At 41.0% G+C, this 26,137-nt stretch overlaps 2 protein-coding genes across 5 annotated transcripts in view; one reads left to right on the top strand and one right to left on the bottom strand.

Annotated features, from left to right (window-relative positions):
• phactr1 (phosphatase and actin regulator 1) overlaps positions 1-21,945 on the top strand; it is a 26,091-nt gene extending 4,146 nt beyond the window's left edge. The window contains exons 1-13 of one of the 3 annotated variants that reach the window (XM_026345162.1): positions 8,285-8,587; positions 12,262-12,426; positions 15,514-15,594; positions 15,937-16,023; positions 16,154-16,357; positions 16,440-16,701; positions 17,241-17,440; positions 17,924-18,080; positions 18,745-18,800; positions 18,878-18,939; positions 19,653-19,793; positions 19,897-19,973; positions 20,461-21,945. In XM_026345162.1, coding sequence (XP_026200947.1) covers positions 8,296-8,587; positions 12,262-12,426; positions 15,514-15,594; positions 15,937-16,023; positions 16,154-16,357; positions 16,440-16,701; positions 17,241-17,440; positions 17,924-18,080; positions 18,745-18,800; positions 18,878-18,939; positions 19,653-19,793; positions 19,897-19,973; positions 20,461-20,476 — 1,800 coding nt within the window. In that variant the 5' untranslated portion in view covers positions 8,285-8,295 and the 3' untranslated portion in view covers positions 20,477-21,945. Of the gene's footprint in view, positions 1-8,284; positions 8,588-12,261; positions 12,427-15,513; positions 15,595-15,936; positions 16,060-16,153; positions 16,358-16,439; positions 16,702-17,240; positions 17,441-17,923; positions 18,081-18,744; positions 18,801-18,877; positions 18,940-19,652; positions 19,794-19,896; positions 19,974-20,460 lie in introns of those variants that run through there. The other 2 variants (XM_026345161.1, XM_026345163.1) reach the window with 2 other exon arrangements.
• Positions 19,458-26,137, bottom strand: tbc1d7 (TBC1 domain family, member 7). Of its 2 annotated transcripts, XM_026345169.1 has the most exons (9): positions 25,891-26,137; positions 25,557-25,685; positions 24,572-24,652; positions 24,185-24,375; positions 23,580-23,717; positions 23,203-23,348; positions 22,280-22,409; positions 22,062-22,185; positions 19,458-19,798 (listed from the first exon to the last, which is right to left on the bottom strand). In XM_026345169.1, exons 2-8 carry the CDS (start codon positions 25,666-25,668, stop codon positions 22,099-22,101), a joined length of 885 nt encoding a protein of 294 aa, XP_026200954.1. In that variant the 5' UTR covers positions 25,669-25,685; positions 25,891-26,137; the 3' UTR covers positions 19,458-19,798; positions 22,062-22,098. The 2 variants fall into 2 exon arrangements, with proteins under 2 accessions (XP_026200954.1, XP_026200953.1); XM_026345168.1 differs by lacking the exon at positions 19,458-19,798 and having other exon boundaries at positions 21,481-22,185.

Raw genomic sequence — 26,137 nt, 5'->3', positions numbered from 1 at the left:
TGAACATATCATTAATGCTAATGGCTTATCAGAGAAGGACATAAATAAAAACATGTTGACCAACATGTTCTAGACAGCAGGAGTATGCTTATTCATACACTACAGTTTATACACTGTACACTACTGCTTTAAAGTTTGGTATCACTGAGAAATGTTTAAGTAAACACCCCCAGAAATGAGTCCGAATAGGAAAAATTACAAAAGAACAGGACATGCTGACAGTGTCACAGTTAGAAATAATGATTCAGATGGAAATTATGAATGTGTTCTTGTTCTATTGATGTAAAAAAGTAATTACAGCCTGGCAGGCCTCAGGAATTCTAGCTGTCAATTTGTCAAGATAATCTCATTTCACCCCATGTTTCCTGGAGCATCTCCCACCAGATGGATTGACTTGATGGAGTCTTCTTCCATACGGTCAGAGACTGTGCTGGCCTCTCCTTTCCAGTCAGAATTCCAACTGACTACTTGTCCTTCAAATATTGCTGACACATTTTAAAGTTGTGTTTTGGGTCATTCTCCAGTTGTAGGATGAAATTGGCCCCAATCCTGTGCTGCCCTCAGAGTATGACATGGCGTTGCAAAATCTTGTGATCACTTTTCCTCCCTGAGGTCTCTTCCACTCTGTACAAATCTTCTATTTTACCACCTCCAAAGCAGCCCCAGACCATCACACAGCCACCACCACGATTGATTAAAGGTATTAACCACTGTTCTAACATCTTTTCATTTGTTCTGCGTCTCACAAATGTTCTTCCGTTTGATCAGAAGACCTCAGACTTGGACTTATCTGTAGACAACACCTTCTTCCAGTCTTTTGCCCATCTCAGTCTTTTCTTTTTATTGGCCAGTCTGAGATACGGCTTTTCTCTGCCATTCTGCCATGAAGTCCAGCATCATGAAGTTTCTTCTTCACTGTTGATGCTGATAGATCAGACGTTACAGCACTCCAATGCAGTGTAGACACTAATGTTGTGTTCACAGGTGTGTGGACAACCAGAAATTTTTGACTGTCAAGCTTTACCAGGAGACATTATTAATGATCCCAAGTGTTCATTTTTGTCCACTATATTACTTTAAATATGCATCACGTGCATTACAACGTTGATTTTCATTTTCAGATTTTAGCTTTTTGTTTAGAAATTTTTCTTTCAGATTAACAAAACTATTTCCAGTTGCATTATTAACTATTAAAGGAAACTGTCACTAGAGGAAGTTTCTCAGTCTCTGATTGTTAGAGGTTTGAGCTTTGATGACAGGGAAACACACTGGAAGTGACGACACAGTTTTAGTCCCATTCGATCTGTTTTGTAACCCACAGATGAATGTTTCCACCACTTTTATAGGTGACTGAAGCCAGAGTGAAAGTAATAACAGCTGAGGTTTACAGGCATATTGTAAACATGGTCCCAAACATACCCATTACCACTCTGTTGGGAAGCCTCACCAGAGCTGACACAGCGTTACTTCCTTCACATCTACAAAAAAAGAATAGGTGCTGTTACAACAACAAATGACCCATTTCTATACTTTGTATAGTGAATAAGTGGACTCCAGGGAACCACCGTTAATATACTGCAAAGTTAATCTTTGTTTTTTGACTGTTCAAATTTAACTTTATCGTTTATTTGCTGTTAATTTTTGTATTGTGTACATTTTCGAAAGCAAAGTTTATCATACATTACAATTTAATCAGTCTAGTCCAGCCCTGGTATTAGCAGCAAGGACCTTGCATGGTGCCGTAATGTGATCACATAAATCATCCTTTTGCACATCCTGGTGGTCCCTGTAGAGTCCAAACCTTGTTCTGTAGCTTCATTCATCTTTGATATTTTATTTGTTGGTCGTTTTACGTGTGGTTGTTTGTGGTTCATCCCAGGACACATCAGCCAAGGGAGCTGCTGCCTGAGTTGTCCTCAGGCAAATAAACATACACAACCAATGAAGTGAAAATGAAGCAGACCAACGGGGAATGAAGGCAGAAATATAAGACATTGCACCAGTAGCTGTTTAACAGTGTTGGCACTTTATTAATTGTTTTCCTGAAGTATGCTGTCTGTATTGGTGAAGGCCACATATCAAAACAGATGAGCTGCATACAGGAGATTGAGAGGGAGAGAAGGGTGACTCATATCCCTGTGATATGCCAAGTCTCACATTCACACATTAACAGGAATGTACACACACACACAAATAACCACACACACTCTCTCCTACAGGCTCTGCTGTTCTGTCACTTTGTATTAATTCAGCACATAGCAGGTCCAGTCAGAAGTGAGATAGGGAGGGGGGTGTTTTTGATACTGAGCGATGAATAGCAGTCAGAGAGAAGGAGATGAAACAGAAGGAAGGAGGAAGAAAAACCCACTGAACTTTGTGTAACCTTTGAACTCTGAGACTTCCTTTGTCCTTCCTCATCACATCACACGTTATTTACACTGTTCCCCGCTGTTTGCTGCTGTGTTGATGCCAAAACATTTCTAGACAGATGGAGAAAGAAGGAGACCAAAACAAATACACAAGAAAATGTAAAGGCACTGTTTGTAGTTTCCTCATCAGAGATGTGATCTGATCAAAATACCATAAAACATGGAACCTGCTCTTTAAGTCTAAGGAAATATGGTGATTTGCCTTAACAGAGAAAATCCTAACATGTTTAACTAAAACATAACCACAGACTGGACTCAGATGTCAATCATACTCAAACCCACATACTACATCAACCAAATCCTCACTACAGCAGCGAATGTGTAGTAATCCGCCAATAAAAATAGTCCTCAGCTAGGTTTGCGTAGATTTTGCATAAATGTCCAGATATTTTAGAAAATTTCGTTCTGCTGTATAATAGGTCCGTTTGACAGCGCTGTCATCGCTCAGACAGACGCCAGAGTTTGGATGTCTCTCTCAGTGTCTCTAGAGTGATGACAACTTTGGTGTGATTCATCCACTGGCAGCCAGGAGATGCGACCTCTCTTTGCCCCATCTGACTGAGACCGAGAGCTTATTGTGTGCGTGTCTGTCTCCCTTCAGACTTGACAAGGTGATCCCTCAGTGGCACAGCAGCTGTCAGCATCCTAATCAGAGATATAGTGGGTTGAACTGGTGAGAAAATGGAAAGAAAAGGAGCAAGGTGATGGAGATTAAATGGAGTCAGTTTTAGACTGGAAACAGCAGGTCTTACTGTCTCAGAGGCAGAACGGCACATTAATTTTGCATACTAAATCTCTGTTAGCATCATAGTCTCAGTTCGTGGCCCAAATTAGCAGCAGCGCCATCAAAGGCCTGAGGATGATTAATAAGTTTGGCCTGATGGAGACAGAGGCCCAGATGGGATAAGAAGGTGATATGTGGGGTAATGGATAGTCATCAAAAATAGACAAGTCAGTCAGTGCAGAAGACGGAAGTTGGTTGTCTAGTAAACGATTAGTCATATAGACACGAGTGGCTCTTTTAAAGGGTCAGTTCAAATAATATATAAAAAAAAAAACACATTATAGAAAAGCACTGGTTTATAGACATACAAAAAGTTTAGAGTTGAGATCTCATTTGTCATGCTCAAAGCTTTAATTTGGAAATACTCAGCAGTGTCTCACAATCTTTCAAGCAGTGTGTTGGTCAGGATTATCCAAACCACCTCTCTGTGAGTAGTTTTCATATCACCCTAATAGAGATTCTTTCATATCCACATAATGCCACATATCAAGTATTGGCACCAACTCACTTAGCCCTATTTATTGACTGTGGAAACTTGATCCATGTCTGCAGTTACTTGATGTGCCTCAGAGAAAAGCGTCTTGCACTCGACTGTACTTCTGTGGCTTTTATCTAATGAATTGATGGTAAACATGGGGCTGGTCTGTAGTATAATTAGCAAATTACTGTTTTTCTTATTATACTTTTCATAGCTGAGCCACATCCATGCGACAGAAGTAGCCCATTTGTAGTAGGTAGAAACTCCTCGCTTTGTCTTGACCGGACAGAAAGGGGCTGTAAAACTATTAGATTTTATCCCCACATGTGGGGCACTGAGAGGTGCAACAGGAGAATGTCTCAGGTGAGCATGCTCCAAACACAGAAAGCATGAGAATTATCTGGGTAACTTTGAACTCACCTAGTGAACCTAAGACCAACGCTCATTCTCCTCATTGTTTGGCTTTTAGCTGCTATTTGCTAATTTTCTGTTTGGTTCTGCAGTGGAAGGTCATGTACATCAGATCTGGTTTGATGAAAACAGCTGAAGTTGGGTTCAAGCTGGCAGTGAGACAAAAGTAAAGGTTCAGGTGTAAAAGCAAAACAAGAGTAGAGTGTATCTCTAAAGCTCTATAAAACCAAACCACTAGTGGTGAGTAAGCACACTTCTTCTAGAAGTGGAGCAACAGTGCAGTAATAGCTTTATCTGTTAGTGTCAAAAGCATTTAGCCTAAATGTACGGTTTAAAAGCATTAAAAGCACGTTTGACCTGTGAGCAGTGGGCCAGAATCAGTCGGGGCATCAGCAACAGGGCTGTTATTGATCACGGCATTTTCATTTGGCAGTTAATGCAGAGCTGTAAAGATCCAGACACACGACCTCTGCACCCTGATCAATTAGCAGGCTAATTGAGTATTCAAAAAACTAAACAAGCAAACTTTAACTTTAATCATGTGGGACTTTTTAAAATCAGAAGCATTTTACACAAAGAAGGATAGAAAGAAAGAAGAAAGGAGAGTGAGAGGTGAGTTCGACCGAGTCGCTACCAGAGGACAAATGCACAGATAAGAGTCTGTAGAGGCTGTGCAGGGATCTGCTGATGTGGCCATGACGAGAGTGAGGAGCTCTGGTCTGAGCAGCACATACTTCCACTGCTGCTCCGTTAAATAGATAGTGTTGATGTTTTACAGTGTAATGTACAGAACTCATTGTCTCACAGGAAGAAAATAATCTGACAGTTGTCTTACATGTGTGTGTGAGTGTGTGATGGTATGATTCAGTGTTATAGCTGTGATCTGTCAGACACAGGCACGAAGTCCATTACTGTCGCGACACATTGAGCTGTAACCTGCCAAAGCTTCGTGCCCCCACTGAGCCCCTCATCTGTGCAGCTCACAGGAAGCCTGTCTGAGGCTAAAACAAAAAACCACCAAATCCTTACTGAGGTTCTTTTTCTTCGGATTCTTTAAAATCAATGTATTTATTTAAATTCAGATGAAGAAGTGAGTGTGGATTGTAATGAGATATAGTACTGTTGGTGTGAAGGGAGAAGAAAATGATGCTGCATGTATTGATGCCATCAGAGATCACACATTCACAACAGGAAGTGAGTGGTGTGAGCAGTTATACAGAGAAAACATGAAAAAGATGTTGAACAATTGTTATTGAAGCAATTTTGTCTCCTGTGATTCCTCCAACTTCATACAAATATAATATTGTTGCCGTGTCCCTTTAAAAACAGCAGTTTTATAAACATAAAGAATCTATATTTACTTTAGCAGCTGTGTGAGGTGGCACGTCTTTCATACTCTGAGGTAAATGCTAACGTCAGCGTGTTACCATGCCCACATGCTGCTGCACATAAAGGTTGTTACAGTCACTGTCTTACTTCAGTGGGTTAGCATGCTCACATGTTAATTAGCATACATGCAAAGCCAAGCTGAGGGCAAAGGAAAAAGAATCAGAAAGAGACTTGAGATCAGGTGAATCATCCAAGTACGACTCAGTCGAGAATGAAACCTGTGTGATGATTCAGATAAAGAGCAAAAAGTGTCTTTCTCCACTCCTTTTGAGTCTTTTGTGCATCTTAATGATCCAGATCTCTCAGCCAACGTGTCCATCTTCACTCGACACAGAGAGGAAAGCTGGGGTTCTGCCACTTTATTAAAAAGTGCCTCGGTCCAGACAAGAGGCTTGTTCACCAAACTGTTCCCCTTTCATGTTGGATACACAGCCTTGTACTTTAAATTTGAAAGCCTCCGTGAGTCATCGTGTGCAGCAGGAAATATGCAGCATATGCTTTTGATGTCAGTGTTACGTAAAGTTCATGAACACATGCACAAATGTACGAGTGGAATGATTGAATGTGTAAACTCAAACACCATCAGCCTGGTCTTTGTACGAGTGTGGCCCCCCCAGCTCAGTGTTGGAGATGATGGAGCCGTCTGCCCCCCCAGCTCAGTGTTGGAGATGATGGAGCCGTCTGCCCCCCCAGCTCAGTGTTGGAGATGATGGAGCCGTCTGCATCCAGCTGTTCAGTCTCTCACTCTCATCAGGAAAAGGTCATAGTTTGATTTTATTTGTTACATGTCAGCTCCACCTGCTGGCCCTGCTCTCTAACTACAAACTGTGACCCTCCGTTGGCCTCCAGCACGTGTGTCTTTTAAAAACATGTCAACTCAGTTGTTCGGTCTTCAGCGACTTTCCAAATTTAGCTCGTTTTTATCTTTTGAATCTCGTCTTCTTTTCTTGTCGTCTGTGTTCAGACGTCTCAGCTCAGATTACAGTGAGAACAAAACGCTCGCAGCCTGAAAACAGGAATGTGTTGCTGCTCTCCTGGCTTCTCTCCACTGTCTTCCAGTAAAGTTCAGATATTGATTCTATGATAAAGACTTACCGTAGGCCTGCACCTGGTTACATTACTGAGCTTTTGACCTTACATGAGCTTCAGTGCAAGTTAAATCAGATCCAGAAATAGTGATAACTTCACACTGTTATATATATATCTGTAAGCTATTGTTATATTTGGTTTAGTTCTATATAATGGATGTAAGTTTGGGGTTTTAGAAACCAGATAAATGCTTGGTGAGAGCTTTAAAAGACGACTACTCATCGCCTGAGACCACTCATACACAGCTTTCATCTGATACGGTCTTTAAAAAATAATGTATCTGTGATGAAGTTGTTTTCCTACAGTATCTTTCTGTTTTCTGCTCAAGTACAACCATGTTAATAACAGTAGTAGATTAAGTTGAGTTGATGAGTAGAACAAATCCACTGCCCTGTCACCTTGTAAAGGAGGAGACACGATCAATACCATGAAGTTTGATTTATTACCTAGAACTTTTAAATAAATATTTCGTCTTCATTGTATATAACTAAATTCTTGAGTCTCTAAATCTTCAAACTTCATCACATGTCACATATTTTCCAGACTTCTGGGCCCCGCGTCACTGAAAAGTAATCAAATCAAATAAATTATTATCTAGATTTAAAAGATCTAAATAAAGGTATATAAAGTTATGCAGATAAATATAATTATATTAAACAAAATAATTCATCAATCTAAACCAATCAATCTATGGCTATTTACAAAGTCGAACAAACCCAGACTGGCTGTGTAAATGTATTATTACTACTTATTTCTTCTTTATTTAGCTTAATGTACTTTTATGTTTAACCTCAGAGGTAGAAATCAGCTGTTTTCATCTGGACCTTGGTTTTTTAAATCCCCTGCTGCTTCAACCTCATTGGCTAATGCCTTGGGCCCGACTCTCATCGGTGACCCCTGATTGGCTGATTCTGCAGAGGCTGAGCTTCGTCATAGGCTGTCGAAGAGGGAGACTCTGACCGGAAGTTAATGTTGTCTTCAAAATAAAATTAGCCGATATGTTTGGCTCAAGGAGAAGCGGTTAATAAGTGATGTGGACATTTTCAGGCTTATTTGTCTATATTATAATATATAGTTCATTTAAAATGAGGTGCAGAGGCATCAGACATAAGAATTGATAGACTGTGTTTTCTTTCTGTTCACAGTTGACCACAGAACTTATAGACTAATAGGATACTGTAAGGTTGTTTAGGTTTGTAATTCACTCTGGGGGTCCTTATGAACCTGGTCAACACTTTATCCTGTTCATTTACTGATTCTAATGTATGAGGACCTCAAAAACTTTATATTTCACTCCTGTTCAGCTTTCATCATTCCAGTTTGTATGTATCTGTAACTTGAACGGGACTTTTTCTATAACAGATGTGCTATGTGTTGTGCAAAGAATATTACAGAATAAAAAATAATTATAATTTTCAGTGGATTCCTGCTTGAGTATACTGTAGGACCATAGCAGAGCACTCATTTATTGTTAGGCCCCGGATACAAGCAGCAATTAGTTTATGTTTATTTGGATTTCAGGGGGAGTGTGTAGGGTCTGCTTTCACTCTTTGTGGCTCTTGTGGATGTCAGCGGTTTGGGTGGTTTTATTTTGAAGGCTGTGACCGGAAACACTCGGTTTCATAATGGCCGACTTGTCGCTCGTGGACACGGACACAGTCCGTTTGAAACCCCCCCCCCCCCTCCACCGGAGCAGCCCCGAAGTCCGGTTAAACATGGCGGGACGTGGAGGAGACGTGATGTGTTCGTGGTCCGGGTCTGGATCCACGAACTGTGCCCTACCTTTAGTGGTACCCGCGTCCGAGGAGCAGACACCGAAGAGGCGGAGGAGAACCTTCTGCCCGACCAGGACCAGGTCCCGCGGCAGCTCCGGCGAACGGCGGCGGCAGCAGCAGCAACAGTCGGCGGCAAACAACAACAACAACACGCCGTTCATCATCCACTGTCACCTCGGGAAGGAGATCAAACACATCTGCAGCAACTGTCGTGGAGCCGAGCCCCTGGACGGTGAGAGGACACGGATCGGTTCACTACAGGGACAGGGGCTTAGTCCTGAGCTGGTGACCGCTCCCTGTGTGCCGGGGCCCGGAGAACCGTACTGTGGCTCCCCGGGGTCCTTCACAGCATCTAGAGCTAAAAACAGTCGAACAGGTTCAAATGATGGAGATAAAATCAGAAACCGGTTGTTTGTTTAGTCTAAGAGGTCAAAAAATAACCTGAGGTTCAGTGGAATTAAAATTAAAAGTCTTGTTTTAACTTCACTAAACTAAAATACAGTAAAGGAAAGAAATCCCTGGTGCAGCAGACACAGAGCGAACACAGGCTGAATACACAAACCATTCATCAGCATCAACAATCAGAAAGTCAGGAAGTCGTGTGTGTGTGTGTAACATATCAAAACATAAATACCAGCAGATATAACATGAAAAATCAGTAAATTATCACATTTGAGAAGCTGGAACAGAAGATTTCTGCTTGAAAATCTGCTGAAACCATCAACAGATTTTTTATTGAGTGATTGTTGGAGTAACACACTCACAGCATCACTGGCTGTCGTCACTTTCATTCCTGTCTAGAGATCAGTTAGCAGACGATTGGTTTGACTAATACCAGAGAGTAAGTAAAGATTCTGTAGAGTCACATAAAAACACAACTATCTTAATCACCTAGGACATGATGGATATATATAAATATATATTTGTTTAATTATTTAGTTCATAAGATGCATATTAGTCTGTTTTGTCCAGTCAACAGTAGAAATGATGATGACATCTTAACAATCCGAGAAGCTACAACTGGAACTTGTTTATAAAATGAAATGTTGTTTATGAAATGGAAATTATTGCATATTTAATTTTAAAATGCACGTTAGCATTATTATTATGATGGTTCGGTAACGTATGCTGCTCATTATCTTCATTTCTGGCAATAATAGCTGGAAAAACATGTCATACTATAGGTGATCGGAGCTGAATGCATGTAGGGCAGTGCTGAAAGAAACAAATGAAGAACATGATTCACACAACAACCTGGATTAGTGAACTAATGCACTAAGTGATTTCAGCCCCGACAGCATCATCTGTTCTGTTGTTTGGCTGCTTCGAGTTGTTCTTGCTCTTGTTGTTGTTGAGTGACTCAGTGTGTATTGAGGCAGCAGTCAGAAAACAGACCCAGGGTCAGACTGGAAGAATGTCTCCCTGCAGTGTGACTCTGAGCCCTGTGACTCACACTGGGGTAGGGTAGGGGGGTGGGGGGTCAGTCAACAGCATCAGGGGCATCTATTTACAGGGAGACCTGTGGCGCCATTCGTTAAAGAACGTGGAAAAGCACACGTCATGTTTCAGGTTTAGCCAGATTCATGTACTACAGCTGGAATAATTATTCAGATCTTTACTTCAAGGTGTTCTCATGACGTGTTCTAGTTGTACGTCCGTCCTTTTGTTGTGAGCTCAATATCTCAGCAACACCCAGAGGGAATATCTTCAAACTTGACACAAATGTCCACTTGGACTCGAAGAAGAGCTCGTTCGATTTTGGTGGTTAAAGGTCAACATCACTCTGACTTCATGCCCCTCCAATCTTTTGAACCTGATATCTCTCGACCACCAGGAGCAACTATCTCAGCGTCTCAGTTGAAGCCTCCTTGAACACAGACTCACAGAATGAGATGTTTGTGCCTCCTTCTAATCAATCAGAGAATAGCGAAGATTTTTAATTAGTATTAATTAGTTTTGTAGCTTTTCTTTAATTGTAATTTTATAATGACTGCTACCTGTGCAGAGGCTGATGGAGTTTAAAAATCCTGCAGTAATGTGTGAGCTGCAGTTTTAAATATTAGATTAAATACACTTAGCGGATCAACAAGTACAGTATTACTCTCTGAAATCTGGAACTTAAGCATCATAAGAAGAAAATAACTTAAGCAAAGTAAATGTACGTCAGTCTCCTACAGTTCAGTACTTGAGTAAAAGTATTTAGTTACAGCGTGCTGGTTACTGGTGTTGATTTTCCTCTTTGTTTGTCTGGGGAAGGTTTCCGTGAGCTCTTTGACTCTAACACCAGTGTGACATGCAGCACGACCACGGCGGCAGCTGATGGAGGAGGTGGGGATTTTCGGGGTGTGGATGGGGGTGTTGGTGGTGGTAGCTGCTGAGCTGGTACAGATTTAAACTGACATACAAGTCCACCTCAAGGCCGACATCTCGTCCCGTCTGCAGCTGTTTACTGGTTTACAGTCAGTTTGATTTTTCTCCCCATCACTCACTTTCTGCTCAGACTTTATTTTTGGCTCCGGTTTCTTCAGTGATTGTTTTTATTTATTTATTTGGCAACAAGATGATGAATCTGACCAAACTTGTAACTTTTAATACCAACACATGGAGTTTATCATCACATCATCATTCAATTAATTAATCAGCAGCCTGAAACTGATTTCTATTTCAAAGCGTTTTTACTGTGTGTACATTTCATTTCATCTGACATATTTGAATAAGCACAGCTACTATAACCTTTCTATATTCCATATTATTTTTGTAATATTTGATGATTTCATTTTGATACAGTTCGATCGATTGTGCAGCAGTGTGCTTATTATTTATTTGATCATTTTCTGACCTCCTGTCACAGCATTTTCTATTTTATTTCCTAACATGTAATTTATAGTTCATCCGAGTTTGGGTGCAGCATTACTCTTGGATTCGTGAATGAACTTGTGACTTGTTTAACTCCCTCAGATCTGTGCAGTATTTCATGTGTGTCCGCTGAAATGTTGCCTTAAATTTTATCATTATTTCTAAGATTTCATGGCTGCTGGCTCAGTCGTCGCGCCCTTGTACTGCACAATCTGTCTCATGCTGTTCAGCACAGTGTTGTGTACAATGGGAAAGATGTAATTTCAAATGGAAAACTGGAGCACGCTGTACAGAAAGGCCTCAGGCTTGATTACTTTCAAGCAGAGCAGAGGGAGTTAGAGTTCGGGGTGGAAGAGTAAATGGGGAAATGAAATCTAGGAGAAAAGACTCTGAAACAAGGTGATATTTTGGTCTTATAAGAGTCAAAGTGTGTGGTGAATGTTTACTGTCATGTCTTGCTAATATTGTGGTTATATTTTGGGTGATTTTCCCTCTTGATGCATGAGGTTTATGCTGCAGAGCCACCTGACAATCTGTGATTAACAGCGATCCGAATAAGGTTTTCCTGACTTGATTATGTGCAGCCCTCTAGGAGAGTCTGTCCTTTGACATTTGAATCAGAGACAAATAATCATTATTTCCTCTAACTGTGGATTTAAAAAGCCCATTACTGCAGTGGAAATGCGCTGTAATTGACCATTACCTCACTGCCTGATTTACTGAGCTTACAAAACAGTCAAAACGAAGCATTTCCCAGTTTTTTACTTTTATTCTACATGAATATAGGTTTTGTTTTAATCTCTATGTTCAGAAAGTTCAGTTTAACTTAGAATTGAGAAAATCAGCAAATCCTCAGGTTAACTTAGTATCTGAATAGTTGCTGTTTATATTTTGGTTAATTGTTGAAGCTCTTTTCTTTATATCTCTGTGAATTATTATTAACAGCTGCAGGGAAACAACTGCATCCTCCAGGTGAAAGACGTATTTTTGAAGGTGTTGTTCAGCTGCTCGTTAAGTTAACAACCTTGTTGATGCTGTTCTGTTTTCCAGCTGAGGAAGTGGAGAGGTTGGCAGCGATGCGCTCTGATTCGCTGGTCCCCGGCACACACACGCCCCCCATCCGCCGGAGGAGCAAATTCGCCACCCTGGGACGTCTGTTTAAACCCTGGAAATGGAGGAAGAAGAAGAGCGACAAGTTCAAGCAGACCTCTGCAGGTGAGAACAGAAACACGTCCATCAGCTCTCCCTCCCTGGGGTAATCTGCTCTGATCCCAGTGTGGATAAATGTCTCCCCTGCTGCATTAGCAACAGTAGCACTGATCTCTGGGAGCACAGAGGTGTGTGAGGATGATTATGTAAGGCTGGTAAAGCACCAGGAGGTCTCAGGTCAGCGGCTCCTTTTCCTTCACCCTCCAGTGTAGACCTTCAGAAAAACTAGGAACTTTTGTCTTGTGATGTGATTCGTCAACACAAAACAAACAACCTAGATAAATTTTTCTCGCATTACGTAATGGTGCAGTTTTGTGTCCAGAATCATTCACTGTTTACTACACATTATATGATGACTCCTGTGTAGATGATCGCAGAGTTTCAAATGACAATTTTGGACCCTGAAAAGTTTTACACAAACACAACAGCTTTTGTGATCTGGAGGAAATGTCCAGCTCGCTTTTTAAGCAAAGAAGAAATTAGAACTTGTGAAGGCAGAAGGTGGTTTGATATCATTCATATACATTTACTCATCATAGTGAGCAGTTGAAAATCAGTAAAGTTGCCCTTCAATTACATCCGTGGGCGATGCAGCTGCTGGAGAGTCGATAATAACTGCAGCAACAAATTAGTTTTAAATGTGATTGTGATGGTGCCAGCGAGTTGTCTCTTTAACGGTGAATTAACTGTCCCGTCAGAGCAGTGACAGCCGCACTATCTGAGGAAATGTTGACGCTGGTGCATATGTCTGCTTCAGAGCTCCAATATGCACCGAGTCAAAGCTGCGGAACAGAAGAAAGCATGTAGTGTATTTTAGATGGAGAGATGGAAGCTGTTGTTGTGTTCAGCTGGCTGAGTCGTTCCACATCCTGTTCTCACTGAGAGACACAAACACAGAGCAGAGGGGTGACGAGAGGCTTCCTGCAGCCAAGCTGTTCTCCCAGCTGTCGCAGCGCTTTCAGTTTTCTTATTTATTTATTCAGATATTTGTCTGCTGAAACCTGCCTCCAGTAACACACAGTAAAGGTTTTAACGTGCACACGTGCACACAGGTGGATGCATGTTGTAACCACCGTGTGTTCTTTCTGGACCACTGCCATGATTCAGTGAAGGTGCATTAAACTATGTGTGGTCTAACACAGAGAAGGTAACATCAGTAGTATGGGGGATTGGCATCGTACATAGTGAGAGAAACAAATAGAAATGACTTTAACAGACATTTACAATTATTTTATTCAATAAAAACTACAGTTTCTGTTAATTTTGATGTTCTGTTATGTTTGAGGATTTAAATTAAATTGCAAATAATTGGTGTGAAATTAATCTGACATTTTAATATAATTAAGAGGCAATTTGGCCACAATTTTAGTTAAATTTCAGCATGTGTTTAATTAATAATTACCTGGGAATCTAAACTATTAAGATATTTCACCCTCTTACTGTTAAAAAATATATTTAAAGTCAATTTCCAATTTAATTGTATCTTCATTTTAGTAAAATTATAATTAAAGTTCAATAAAAAGATCAAATTAAATTAAATGATGGTTATTTATTGGTACATTGTCTTGTTTTCTAGGGAAATATGATGTTTTTTTGCATTAATTGTGTGAAATCGCCTTATATAACTCATTTTACATTAATTGGCTGTAATTTCATTTAAATTGTGGAACAATGACTTGGTAATTATGATGAAAAGGGCTGTAATTAATTTAGTAGGTTCCCAAGTTTTACAACCAGATGCGTTACTTCTACGATGCCTTTTTGTCCATCATCTGTATAATAATTCTTCACTGCTCAGAGAATATGTCACATCTTTCCTGGAAACCACTGCTCCACTATGCTCTGAATGTCCTCGGGCGTAAAATGTACAAACAGTCAGCAGCACAGTACGTTTTAGTAGCTACTACACAGTGATGGTTGTATATATCCTGACAGTCATTCCCTGTTTGTTGAGCCAGAACCAGAAGCTTAGAAAATGTTCTTAAACACAGAGCTACCCTGTTATTCCCCCAGTGATTCATATTGTTTCCTTAGTGTTAACTGGGTCTGTAGGTAATTGTCTGATTGTTATCACCCTGTGTTTTGTTGTGGATAATAACCACAGCTCCTGCATCCAGTTAATTTAATGAAACCTACTCCAAGCACCCTGTGTCTGAAGAGGAGAGATTACATTAAATCTAATGATTCGCATCAGGAAACTGTGGCGTAAGCATAAAGCAATTTTATTGTTTAACCAAGGTGGAAGAATAAAATATTTAACAAACACAAATAAAAACATTAACAAGAACCAACTATTATATGTGGTAATTATTTATTACATTACTATCATTTCATATATATATTTAGTAGGTGAATGCTCAGTACTCAGGGGACTGTAAAAGAGCTGCTTACCCAGAGTCCATTGGCTCTGCTCTACAGAGAAGTGGAAAGAGTGAAATGGTCAGATGAGTCATCCTTCTCCACATTCTTGGCAAGTAGGTGAGTGTGTGTGTGGCGTAGACCAGGAGAACGGTACAGGTCTGACTGCTCGACCCCCACAGCGAGGGAATCTGGTGGCTCTGTTGTGCTGTGGGGGGCATTTTACAGGCATGGTGTGGGTCCACTCTCAGCCTTTGAGGGAAAGGTCACTGCACAGCCACACAAGGTTGTTCTAAGTGATCAGTACTTCTATCCTGATGGGAGCGGCCTCTCCCACGATGACGATGCCCCCATCCAGAGGGTAAGAGGGGTCACGGGTTGATTTGATGAGTATGGAAATGATGAGAATCTGCAGCCTCTTATCAAAACATCAAATGAGGCAATACAGTATATTTTAGAAAAATGTTTTTTCATCCCCCAGTAGAGTCAGTGTCACGATGAAGCAGACCTGTGGTGGCTCAACACCTTACTCGGATACAGTGGTGCAGAGCTCTGAGGGTTAGTCATAAGATTATTACTGGGTCGCTGCTAGGATGGAAACAAACCTCTGGTGCGGTTGACACGTTCCTCAACACTAATAACGTTGTCAGTATCAGCACACCAGCAGCCCGACAGTGTTCTTTCCTTTTTTTGTTTAGTTTTTGTTCTGATGTCATGTCCTTTCTCTTCCCTCAGTGTTGGAGAGGAAAATGTCCACACGGCAGAGCAGAGAGGAGCTCATCAAGAAAGGAGTGCTGAAGGAGGTTTATGAGAAAGGTGAGCAGAGAGAGGAGATAAATAAAACTTCGAAATTAAACGACGGCTTGAGCCGAATTAGTTTGACTTTGTTTTCTTTCATATCCATATTCCTAAATATCTGGTGATTTCAGTTTGTAGCAATGACTGCAAAGAGTTCCTTTTGAAACATTCATCTTAAATGCATAAAATTCTAAGATAACTGGTGATTAAAGTATATTAGTTCACATGTGGAGGATTTACTTTGCTTAATAAAACAGTGGAACAATGTCACCGTCAGTATCCATCACATGATAAATTATAAAAACGAACCCGGCAGTTATTGTCTTATCTTCCTTTTTTCTTCTGAACCTTTCTCCGTAGATGGAACATCTCCAGCCATACGAGAGGAAGTCAAGATGGAAAACGGGCGTTCCCCTGTCCTCGGCTCCAGCCTGTCAGAGTTTGAAGGTAGTGAGCTGATGGAAGGAGCGGCTGCAGCTGTAGGTAGGCAGCAGAGCCTCCCCACAGTTAAAACCTCCTCGTGTATTTTACACATTGTGGCCTCTGACTGTTTAGCTTTCTGTTTTTCACACCTCAGGCCCCGTGGAGTTTCAGATGCCCAGTGATGGTGCGACTCTACCGGACCACACACAGAAATCCATTCAGGCTCCACCCACAAAGAAGTCCACTGTGTATCCATCTGACAGTACAGAATCAGCACTCTCCAGACCTCCAACGCTACCCAAACAGCCTCCTGCACTACCACCCAAACCCTTCACCAGGCTACCTAATCACATTACAGGTGCGCTCGTCATTTTAAACAGTTACACTTCTGAATCTGGGCGTGCTTTTCTAATCTTGCTGCTTCCTCACTTTCGTTGCAGACGGCGGCCCCGTGAAGTTGCCGTGTATGTCGGTGAAGCTGTCTCCTCCTCTACCTCCAAAGAAGCTCATGATCTCCGTACCTGCAGGGAGCATGGAGCCCTCTACTCTCGCCTTCCAGAAGTGCCCCGCCCCTGCCAACCATGCTCCAATGGGCGGGCACCCTCTGCAGTATGGGACACTACCTGTCCCCCTCCACCCGCCCAGCCGGATCATAGAGGAACTCAACAAGACCCTGGCCCTCACCATGCAGAGGTTTGAGAGGTGAGGAACTGTTCCGGATAGTGTTTGATAGTGAGAGGACACCAGGTTTGAGCTTTACTGGTCTACATTTACAACATACACAGAGCCATAAAAAGAGTTGCTAGTGTTGCTGATCATATTTTCCATTAATCTGTTCTGCCTTTGACCCCTCACGTACCTGAGTGAATCCTCCAATCATCCAATCGGTATCTAATTTCCACCCCAACATGTTTCACTTTCTGTTTATGTATTACTGCAGCTTCTACTTGGATACTGGTCACATCTCCTCTCCTTCACCACCTCACACCTCCTCATCCATCATAGCCTCTAGTCTCTAAATTCATTTTCTAGACCATTTTTATTTTTTTATTTTTATAAATCCATATTTGATCATGTGTTTTTTTTAACATCGTCTGTTTTTGACACAACCAAACACGACAGAGACGCAGCCGGGGTCTCTATCATGCAGCTGCTGTCCTGTTGGTTTCACAAGTTAAATTCACATCACACAACAGTGAGTACACGCATCTGACCTTTGCCCTTTCCCATCCAACCTGCAGCTCCATGATGCACACTGTTCCCACGGTGATGATCGAGTGTGACGACGACAAAGAGAACCTCCCCAACGAGGCCGACTACGAGGACCTGCCGGGTATGTACAAGGACGAGGAAGAGGAGGAGGAAGACGAGGAAGAAGAAGAAGATGAGGAGGAAGATGAAGACGAGGAGGAGGAGGATGATGATGATACACTGTTTACAAGTAGGTGTCTCTCTAATTATTGAATTTGAGCTCATCACAATGACACGTCAACAAACCAGACAGAAATGGACTTCCTGTTGCTGTTAATAAGGAAGTGTGTGCATGTGACATATTTATTGTATGTATGAGCATATGGGTGTCTCCATATGGTTGCTCTGGTACTGATGTCACACATAGCTAGAAGCATTCAGAGCTGCGGTTTGTAATGAGAGATGTGAATAATTTATCACAGAACCATTTTGTATAGATCATGATGTGTTAATTATACATAATACATAAGATTTAAATAAGAACTGTGCTGGTTATAATAAAAACAGATTAATTCAGCTACGTGTTTTACTAAAAATGAGGAAGTAGAGGGAAATGAAAGCGGCAATAAATTGTTAAAGTTGGCCTCTATATTATATATTCTTACTAATATGATGATGGAAAGTCTGGAACTGCACAACTCGTATGACAGTGTATATGTTACAATCACTGTAGGCACGTTGGCCATGAAGGTTTTAAGAAAAGACTCTCTGGCCATCAAGCTGAGCAACCGTCCATCGAAGAGGGAGCTGGAGGAGAAGAACATCCTGCCACTACAGTCGGACCAGGAGAGACTCGAGTCTCGACAACAAACAGCCACCAAACTCACCAGGTGAGCTGCCAGATTAACGGGACTCTGCTGAGATTTTACTGGCACTCGTGCACACACGCGCATTACTGCACATGCAGACTCAGTCACCTGCACAGAGCTTCAAACCATGTGGTCTATGATAGATGTGACTCTGCTGTAAAAAGGGAACAGATGGCAGATGATGAATCATAGTGGAGGGAGGAGGCAGAGGAAGGGAGAGATTAAAACTGTGGTCGCAGAAAATGGAGAATTACAAAGGGCAGTGAAAGTTAAGTAAAATATCCAGGTAACTAATCCTTCCTAATGTGGAATTAAAACGAATGATGTAATTCAACCATACATGAGACGTATATGTTAAGAGACGGTTGTAATCATCTTTAAGTGTCACCCACCTATAGACAGAAGCAAATCCCAACCCAACTGACTGTTTACAGCCTTCTGGCATCTTTTTACTCCTGTTCTCTGTCACTATCAATCTTTCCACCCAGCTGTATGGACCACTTTGGAGTCAGCGCATACAGACGCTGTAAATTCACAAAATACAGCTTCATAAAAATGACACTACAAATCTCTGCCTCATAAGCTTTTGAATAAGTCGAATACAATAATGATGATCTCCGAGCACACAAATACTAAAACCATGGGAAAATAGTTTCCTGAAATAGATGTTTTCTCTCCTTTTCAGGCGGTTAAGTCAAAGGCCGACAGCAGAGGAGCTGGAACAGAGGAACATCCTCAAACGTAAGTCGCTTTGCATATAATGAGAAAAAAAAATATGACATTGTGCATTTATGCTGTTTTTCTGTTGTTTCCTGCAGCTCGAAACGATCTGGAGGAGCAGGAGGAGAAGAGGGAGATCAAGAGGCATTTGTCCAAAAAGGTAAGACGCAGAAGAGACTGAGAGTCTTTGATCAGTGGGTACATGTCTGAATGTTTAGTTCAAGACCCCAGCTGGAAACACAAACACGGTTGCTGTAGCGACTGAATGGCTGCCCTTCAGATTACAGCCCCTTCAAAAGATGATGGTATTATCTGTCACATCATCATCCTGTTGTGTGTGTGTGAGTGATCATCTCCATCTCAGTGACGACCTCAGGACTGTCTGCTGTTATATGGTAGAAAACAGCTGCTGCAGTAATGACAGTATTTGATTGTAGGTATTAGATAGATCAACCAATTTAAAGGTAGAGCCACCTGCTTCCACTGCTTTACCTCTACTGATTCATTTTACACAACATCTTTTAGATATAGTTAGAACATAAAAAAAATACAACAAGGTTCAGATTTTTTTTATATATTCACCCTGTGTAAATCATAATGTCCATTATTTTGATGTAACTTTCTTAGTTTGGGCTGAGCTCTCACATCCATAATTCACCCATGAAGACACAAAATGAGTAGGAGGTTTTTAACTGGAATATTTAATTGGCTTTAAAACACAGTCATACACTACATTTTTATATTGCACATAGAAAAAAAACTGTTTCTCATACTTTCGTTCAGAACAAATGAACCAGCTTCTTGTTTTCTGCACAATTTCTCCTCAGCAAGAATAATGATTTAAGTAACAACTCTTTGAATTCCACCCTGTAGCTCAGCCAGAGGCCGACCGTAGAGGAGCTGAGGGAGGCCAGGATCCTGATCCGCTTTAGTGACTACGTGGAGGTCGCTGAGGCCCAGGACTACGACAGGAGAGCAGACAAGCCATGGACGAGGCTAACAGCTGCTGATAAGGTCAGCTTCAATAACAAGTACAAGCACAACAACAAAACAGAATAATTACTGTAGATTCAAGCAGTTGACACATGTTGTATGTGTTTCTTTGTGTGCTGTTCAGGCTGCCATAAGAAAGGAGTTAAATGAGTTCAAAAGCACAGAGATGGAGGTACATGAGTCGAGCCGTCATCTGACCAGGTGAGACAAAGCTACACTCATGCAGGGCACCGGAGACAGCTGTAAAGCTCATTATACACCAGAGGACTAATTTAGATAGTGAAAGTGGCTCTTAGAATTTAATCTATTCAGATTATTCACTACATCAGGTTTGTCTTGAGGTGGTAGAGTTAAAGGTTCATCCTCTGCACAGAGACAATTTTAAAAAATCCTACATTGCACTATAACATAAACCAAACCTCGTCATCCTGAGCTGTGTTTGCTGCACACTTGTCATATTATTCAGAGCATAATTATGAGCATCCATTTGTGCCTCTTAGGTGTAATCAGAAGCTGACAGGAATTCATTCTTTAACTGTATGTCTATCCAGACATAAGCTGAAGGGAATATTATGACCTGTAGGTGGTGCTAGATGAAGCTTCAAGGGATTCACTCTCGTCTATACCAAACTATAATGACAGGATAACATTTTCTCTCACATTCTGCCTTTGTGGTTTCTCCCTGCAGGTTTCATCGGCCATAAAATGGCTCTGTCAGACCTCGGCACTGATTTTATACTCCCACTGAAGCCTCGAACATTGTGACTGCTACGCGCTGCCCTGGAACTGCTGACTTCAAACACTAGACTGGACTAAACACGTGTGAGTTTGAGCCATTACAGGAAATGGGAGCAAAAACAAAAGATCAGGCTCTCGACCGGTGTCTCCACTCGCTGGAGATTTTACAGACTTCTTGATATTCAAAAGCTTTTAATTATCATTTTTTATGATGAAGAGGTGGAGATTTGTTTACTTTGCTGCACTTTTGTTTTTGAACAAGGCTCATGAAAGTCAAACACAAAATCTGTGCCAACTGTCAAGGATGGGAACAGTAGGAGGTGATAATGGGACTTGAGGATTTTTTTTTAAACACACTTTTTTTTGCCTTTGACCATGTTCAAGTCTAATTTCTCTACTTGACTTACTATTATCTAGGCACCGTGATTGTGTTGGCACAGTTTTATTCCACAGATGAAATCTCAATAGCCATTCATCTCACTTTGCCAGAGGAGTAAAAATATTCACAGCAGCTGATGCTGTTAGAGGCAGCTGAATCTTAAGCCAAAATGTTCTAAAGTCCTATTCAAACATTCTCTACAAACTCAGTAACACTCAAGAAAATTGATCTAACACATTCACATCAATCACCTGAGCAATAATTTCTCCTCATTTGTTTAGTTGCAGGTGGGCTGCATTCAAGAGCTCAAACACATTTCAGATTTCAGATCCCCAATTCAAACCAAAGCAACTTGACCTGCTGTGGAAGTTGTGTCCTTGAATGCATCCCAGATTGACTGCTGTTGAGAGTTCAGTAAGCCACTGTGTCTCTGTGCCTACAGTATTGTTTACAGGGATTTCAAAGTTGCCAAATTGTTTTATTTCTTACAGAATATTACTTGTAGACACAGTAAAATGTTGCAGAACTCTCCACTTAATTAGAAAACTTAAGACTTTCTTTGCATTGTGCAGTACAAGTGAGAACACTTTGTTTTTTTTTTATCCATGAGAAGCTCATGAATTGGCAGTTTTGACCATATTACTGGGAGAACTGGTTGCGTGTATGAGTGTGTGTACGTTTGCCTGTAAGAGTCAGTAATATTACCGTCTCTTGTGTGTTTGAAAATGTTTTGAGAGAAATATTCTCAGAATTATAAGACTTGTAAATATCAAAGAAAGTAAACAATACTTTTCAAATGTTTTTGTAAAGCAGAAAAGCTGCATGTGGGTATTAATTTATTGTGAGTCTTCTATAATGTATGCAGTTTCTTAAGGAAAGAAACTTATTAAAAATAATAAGTTAATGCTCCTTGGTCTTTTTCCAAACAGGTTTTGTGCCGACATTAACACATTACATGCTTCAGTGATCACATTAAGTACCTATTTCCTGTGTTCATGTGTGCCGACTCTTTGGGGAAAGATGGAAATTACTTTGCTGATATAGAAAGTGTTTCGCCCAGTTTATCAAAAGTAACCTGCTCAGTCATACAGAGACTAATCCCCACGGCCAGTGAACGCAACAGTGTCCCTCAGAGGAGTTAAGTCCTGGTGTGTCTTGGGAAAGCAGCTCACCTCTGGGCTCAGATTTAGCATCTTCAGCTCCACATGGCTACACAGTGTGCATTGGGGTGCCACAGTATTTATGCCACAGGTCGATGGCCTTAGTCACGATGGCGTCTGTGTTTTCCTGCGGTATCTGGAAGGAAACGTTGGTTACATGTTAGAAAACGTCATCTGTTATGTTCTGTTAGCTAAGTAACACCACTATGCTCATGTTTTCATTCACTCACATTGCACAGAAACTTGACCACGCTGTCAGGCCGGCTGATGCCCAGCAACATGATCTTGTAGCTGAGCAGAATCTCCAGAGCAACGAACACCAGAATCTTACAGGATCCACTTATCACCTTGTCCCACACCCTGAAGACAATTAAAGAACTCAATTACTCAGTAACATTTAAGGTCAGGAGGAAATATTAGTTTATAACACCAGTGTGAAGGAGACATTAACCTACAATAAAACCTCCTTTATTCAGTTTTTGTTTAAACTGTCCTTTTTGAAGATTATACTGAACTGTTTTTTTCCCTCATCATTTTGTTTGTGCCATTTTTATCAATGAGTACCTGCTAAATAGCAGAAATCCCTCTCTGATCAACAGCCGCAGCAGACTACATCCTCTAAAACAATATGAACAAAGCCTGAACTGAATTACTGAACAAAGCAGGATTTATTACAGGACTCTTGTTAAACTGAGTTAGTTTTAACCAGAGTCTCCTGACTTTCTAAGTCTGTATTAACATCATCATTATGGTTTCACATTTCCCTTTACTAAACACCTATTGACATTTGCATGAAGTCAACTGTTAACGTCTTTGTACAACTCTAATCATTCCTTGTATGACAGGTTCCCACTGACCCTTTCTTTGCACATCCAAACACAATTGTGTCATTCAGTGTAATTTGAAGGTAGAAGAACATCCTTGCTGTAGCCACCACTATGGTGCTCCACAGCTGGGAGATTAAGTACAGAAGCGCCGAACGTCAGTTATTACTTGACAGACATGTCACATGACAGTCTGTCATGCTCAACACCTGTTTTTCACTCTTTGTAAATCTACTGGAAACTGTCTAAACATTTTAAGAGTAATAATTCTAGCTTACTTCAAATGCTATGCAATGACGGTGATAAGGTTTCTTTAACAGTGGACTGACCTCTGCAAGCTGCATTCAGGCAGGCAGCCAGCAAAGCAGCGCCTGAACCAGAGGCTGTAGGGCAGCTGAGTCAGGGCTCCAATGCTCTTCAGATGATTCAGCAGCCGAGGTTCCTCCTGACTCAGATAATGCTCCAGGCTCTTTGGCTACAGCAGAACAGAGCAAACAAGAAGGTCTTAATTCATGGTGATTCGCGTATATAAAAAAGTGATCCAACTCCCTAGTCATGAGAATGTCATTATCAAAATCTCATATGCTTTTTTTCATCTCAGCGTCACGACACATGTTGAAAATTATAACAATGATTTTAAATGAGGACAGGATGAAGCTGAAAGCTGTTCAAGAGGTTTCTTCTTTGAACTAAAAGTCACACTTACAAGGTGAGGTACTGAGTCTCCAAACTTTGTATGGAACTGATTGACGAAACATTTGATCAGCCAGTAGCAGTCGACCGGATCGTCCACAATCTCCTCCATGGCTCGACTGATGGAGAGAAAGTCCTCGTTCTCTTCATCCTGCAGCAGTAACAAAAGTTTGCTTTAACATAAACCTGTTGTAGCGTAGGATTACACTCATTTTCTGTTCAACTCGGAATTCATAATGAAGAGCTTGGAGCTAACATCAATATATGTGGGATGTTTGATAGTATCATTAATCAGACTATACACACTATAACATTATCATATTATTATAAGTTCCTAGTAAACCAGGGGTCAGACTCACTGCTGTTATGTAACCTGGATGAAATGATGCAAACATGCCGGGAAAAATATCATAGATATATTAAATATTACAGATTTGAATAAATGTCGGGCATTAACAACCGTTCTCATACAAGTGACCTACTCCCAGTGAGCAGGATGCACCACCACCATGCACCCATTTTATCTTTTCAATACAACATATAAAACACATTTCTAGTCCTGAAACATCATCTGGGGTTGCATCAGTATCAAATTACCATTTTCTTGCCTCATCTTACCGGGGGTGAGGTCTCGGAACACCGTGGGAGCACCTGGCTCTCCAGCTGGAACATGCGCAGGTAGATGTGGGTGGAAGGCGTGGAGGAGTTGATGTGTCTCATCACCTCCAGAGCCTCCAGGATGTCTTGGTACTGCTCTTTCCTGTAGCCTCCAACCAAAACATGAGAGTCACTGTGAGGAGGTAGGATGCCTGCAGGAACAGGGACAGAGTTACTCAGACAATCCACAGTGGACATAACAAGGAGGGTTTTCAGTAAATATGATTAATAAAACAGATCCCTTCAGAATTCTGCTTTTGGGGTTCAGGCTCTGGCTGAGTAGAGTAAGGATTCACTATACAGTACCTGACTGTATTTGTGGTGTAAATGATGGTGTGCGAGTCTTACCCAACAGTACCTTCCACACATGAATCCGATACATGGAGGGTAATGGGAACCTTTGACTGAAGGTGATCAGCTTCTCTAGATCTGTTAGAAAAGTAAAAACCCTGCTGTTACTACATCAAAACCTGATGATACAGAAATAACACTTTAACTGGTAGTACAGTACAATACAGTGCAAAAGTACCCTTCCCAATGCTGCATGCAGTACCTCAGTTACTTCAAATGCATTAAGTTAGTGATATAATATTGGTGATACATACTAAAGTTTGCCACCCCTGGAAAAAGAAGTAAACAACTTCTGCAACTACACACATTAAAACCAAATGCAAATGCTCTGTTACTTTTTGTTTAATTTATTTAAAAACCTGATTGTGGCTTGTACAGAAGTTTGGACACCCTGGTAGCCTGCCAACTGTTAGACAGGGGGGTAGAAATATTCTGCTCTGGCATTTTGAAGCAGCCAGTGATACAGGAAACCTTGCACCAAAAAAAAGGGAGAAGGGATTTCCCTGAATATTAGCTAATTCTGGATGCAAATGTTCTGCAGTCGGTCATAAAACGAAAAGTGAAAATAAACTGGCTTCAACAACGGGAGAATGATACAAGGCAGACGTAAACATCCACCGTGAACTAATTCAACAGACATAAGCTGATGTTTTTGGAAAGGCCTCCGTAGCAGACTTTTAGCATACTGTGTGCAAGACAACCCAAAACATAACATGATCTGCAGAAAAGCGATGAAGAGACACAAAATGTTAATGAAATAAAAAGTAACAGTGCATTATATCAAGTATTTAAATCATTATAAAAAGATGATATAACTGACCAGGGTTAACTATACCCCTTTATGTAGTTGCCTAACTTGATACCACCCGGAAAACATTGTGACAGAGCATCCAGTATGTGTTATTGATATCAGCACCATTTCAGCATGATTGCCAGGTTTACACTGTGTCCTGCATGTCGGTGGATGTGACTTGCTACCTACCCAGAGGATTGTCCTTCAGCAGTATTTCCAGGGATTTCTTCTCCTCCACTCCTCTGAATCCCACTTTCTCATAATATGCAGAGCGAAAGTTTCTCTGAGGGTCGTCGGCCATGCTGTGAGCTGTGAAACCTGACGTATAAACATTTCCAATTACTGTCAGTGTGATGTTTTATTTCACTTACACATGATAAATATTGTTCTCACGTTACATCTTTAATGTAGCTACATGTCCTGTTAGGAAAACTGTGATAAAAGCTGTGCCTCTGATAAAAACCGAGTTTAAAAGCAAAGAATTACTAACATATACTAGAAAACGACATATTTAGATTCTTACCTTGGTGCGTTTCACGTAACGCTACAGCTTCTTGCTAGCTGCTACATAACTTCAGACTGAAAGCTAACCCTAATTTAGATACTGAAACCAACAAACTTCATGATTTTTCTTCTTTGGCGTTAACTTTAACTTAAAGGTTATTATATGACATTACATGGACAACACTAAATAATGAATGATGCCACATTTCCGAATATAAATGAACAGTGCGTCTGCTACATGCTAGCTACCGCCATTGTTGTTAAAG

This window comes from Anabas testudineus, chromosome 4, assembly GCF_900324465.2.
Source record: "Anabas testudineus chromosome 4, fAnaTes1.2, whole genome shotgun sequence".
Lineage (NCBI taxonomy): Eukaryota > Metazoa > Chordata > Actinopteri > Anabantiformes > Anabantidae > Anabas > Anabas testudineus.
This window is presented reverse-complemented; position numbering and strand designations above follow the sequence as displayed.

Bases quoted from the DNA above. Each gene is read 5' to 3' on its own strand.
- tbc1d7 (XM_026345169.1), bottom strand. From the start codon at position 25,668: ATGGCCGACGACCCTCAGAGAAACTTTCGCTCTGCATATTATGAGAAA. The intron at 24,653-25,556 runs GTAGGTAGCAAG...CTTTTCTAACAG, and splicing joins GCTGAAGGACAATCCTCTGG to ATCTAGAGAAGCTGATCACC. The intron at 23,349-23,579 runs GTAAGTGTGACT...GTTCTGCTGTAG, and splicing joins GAGACTCAGTACCTCACCTT to CCAAAGAGCCTGGAGCATTA.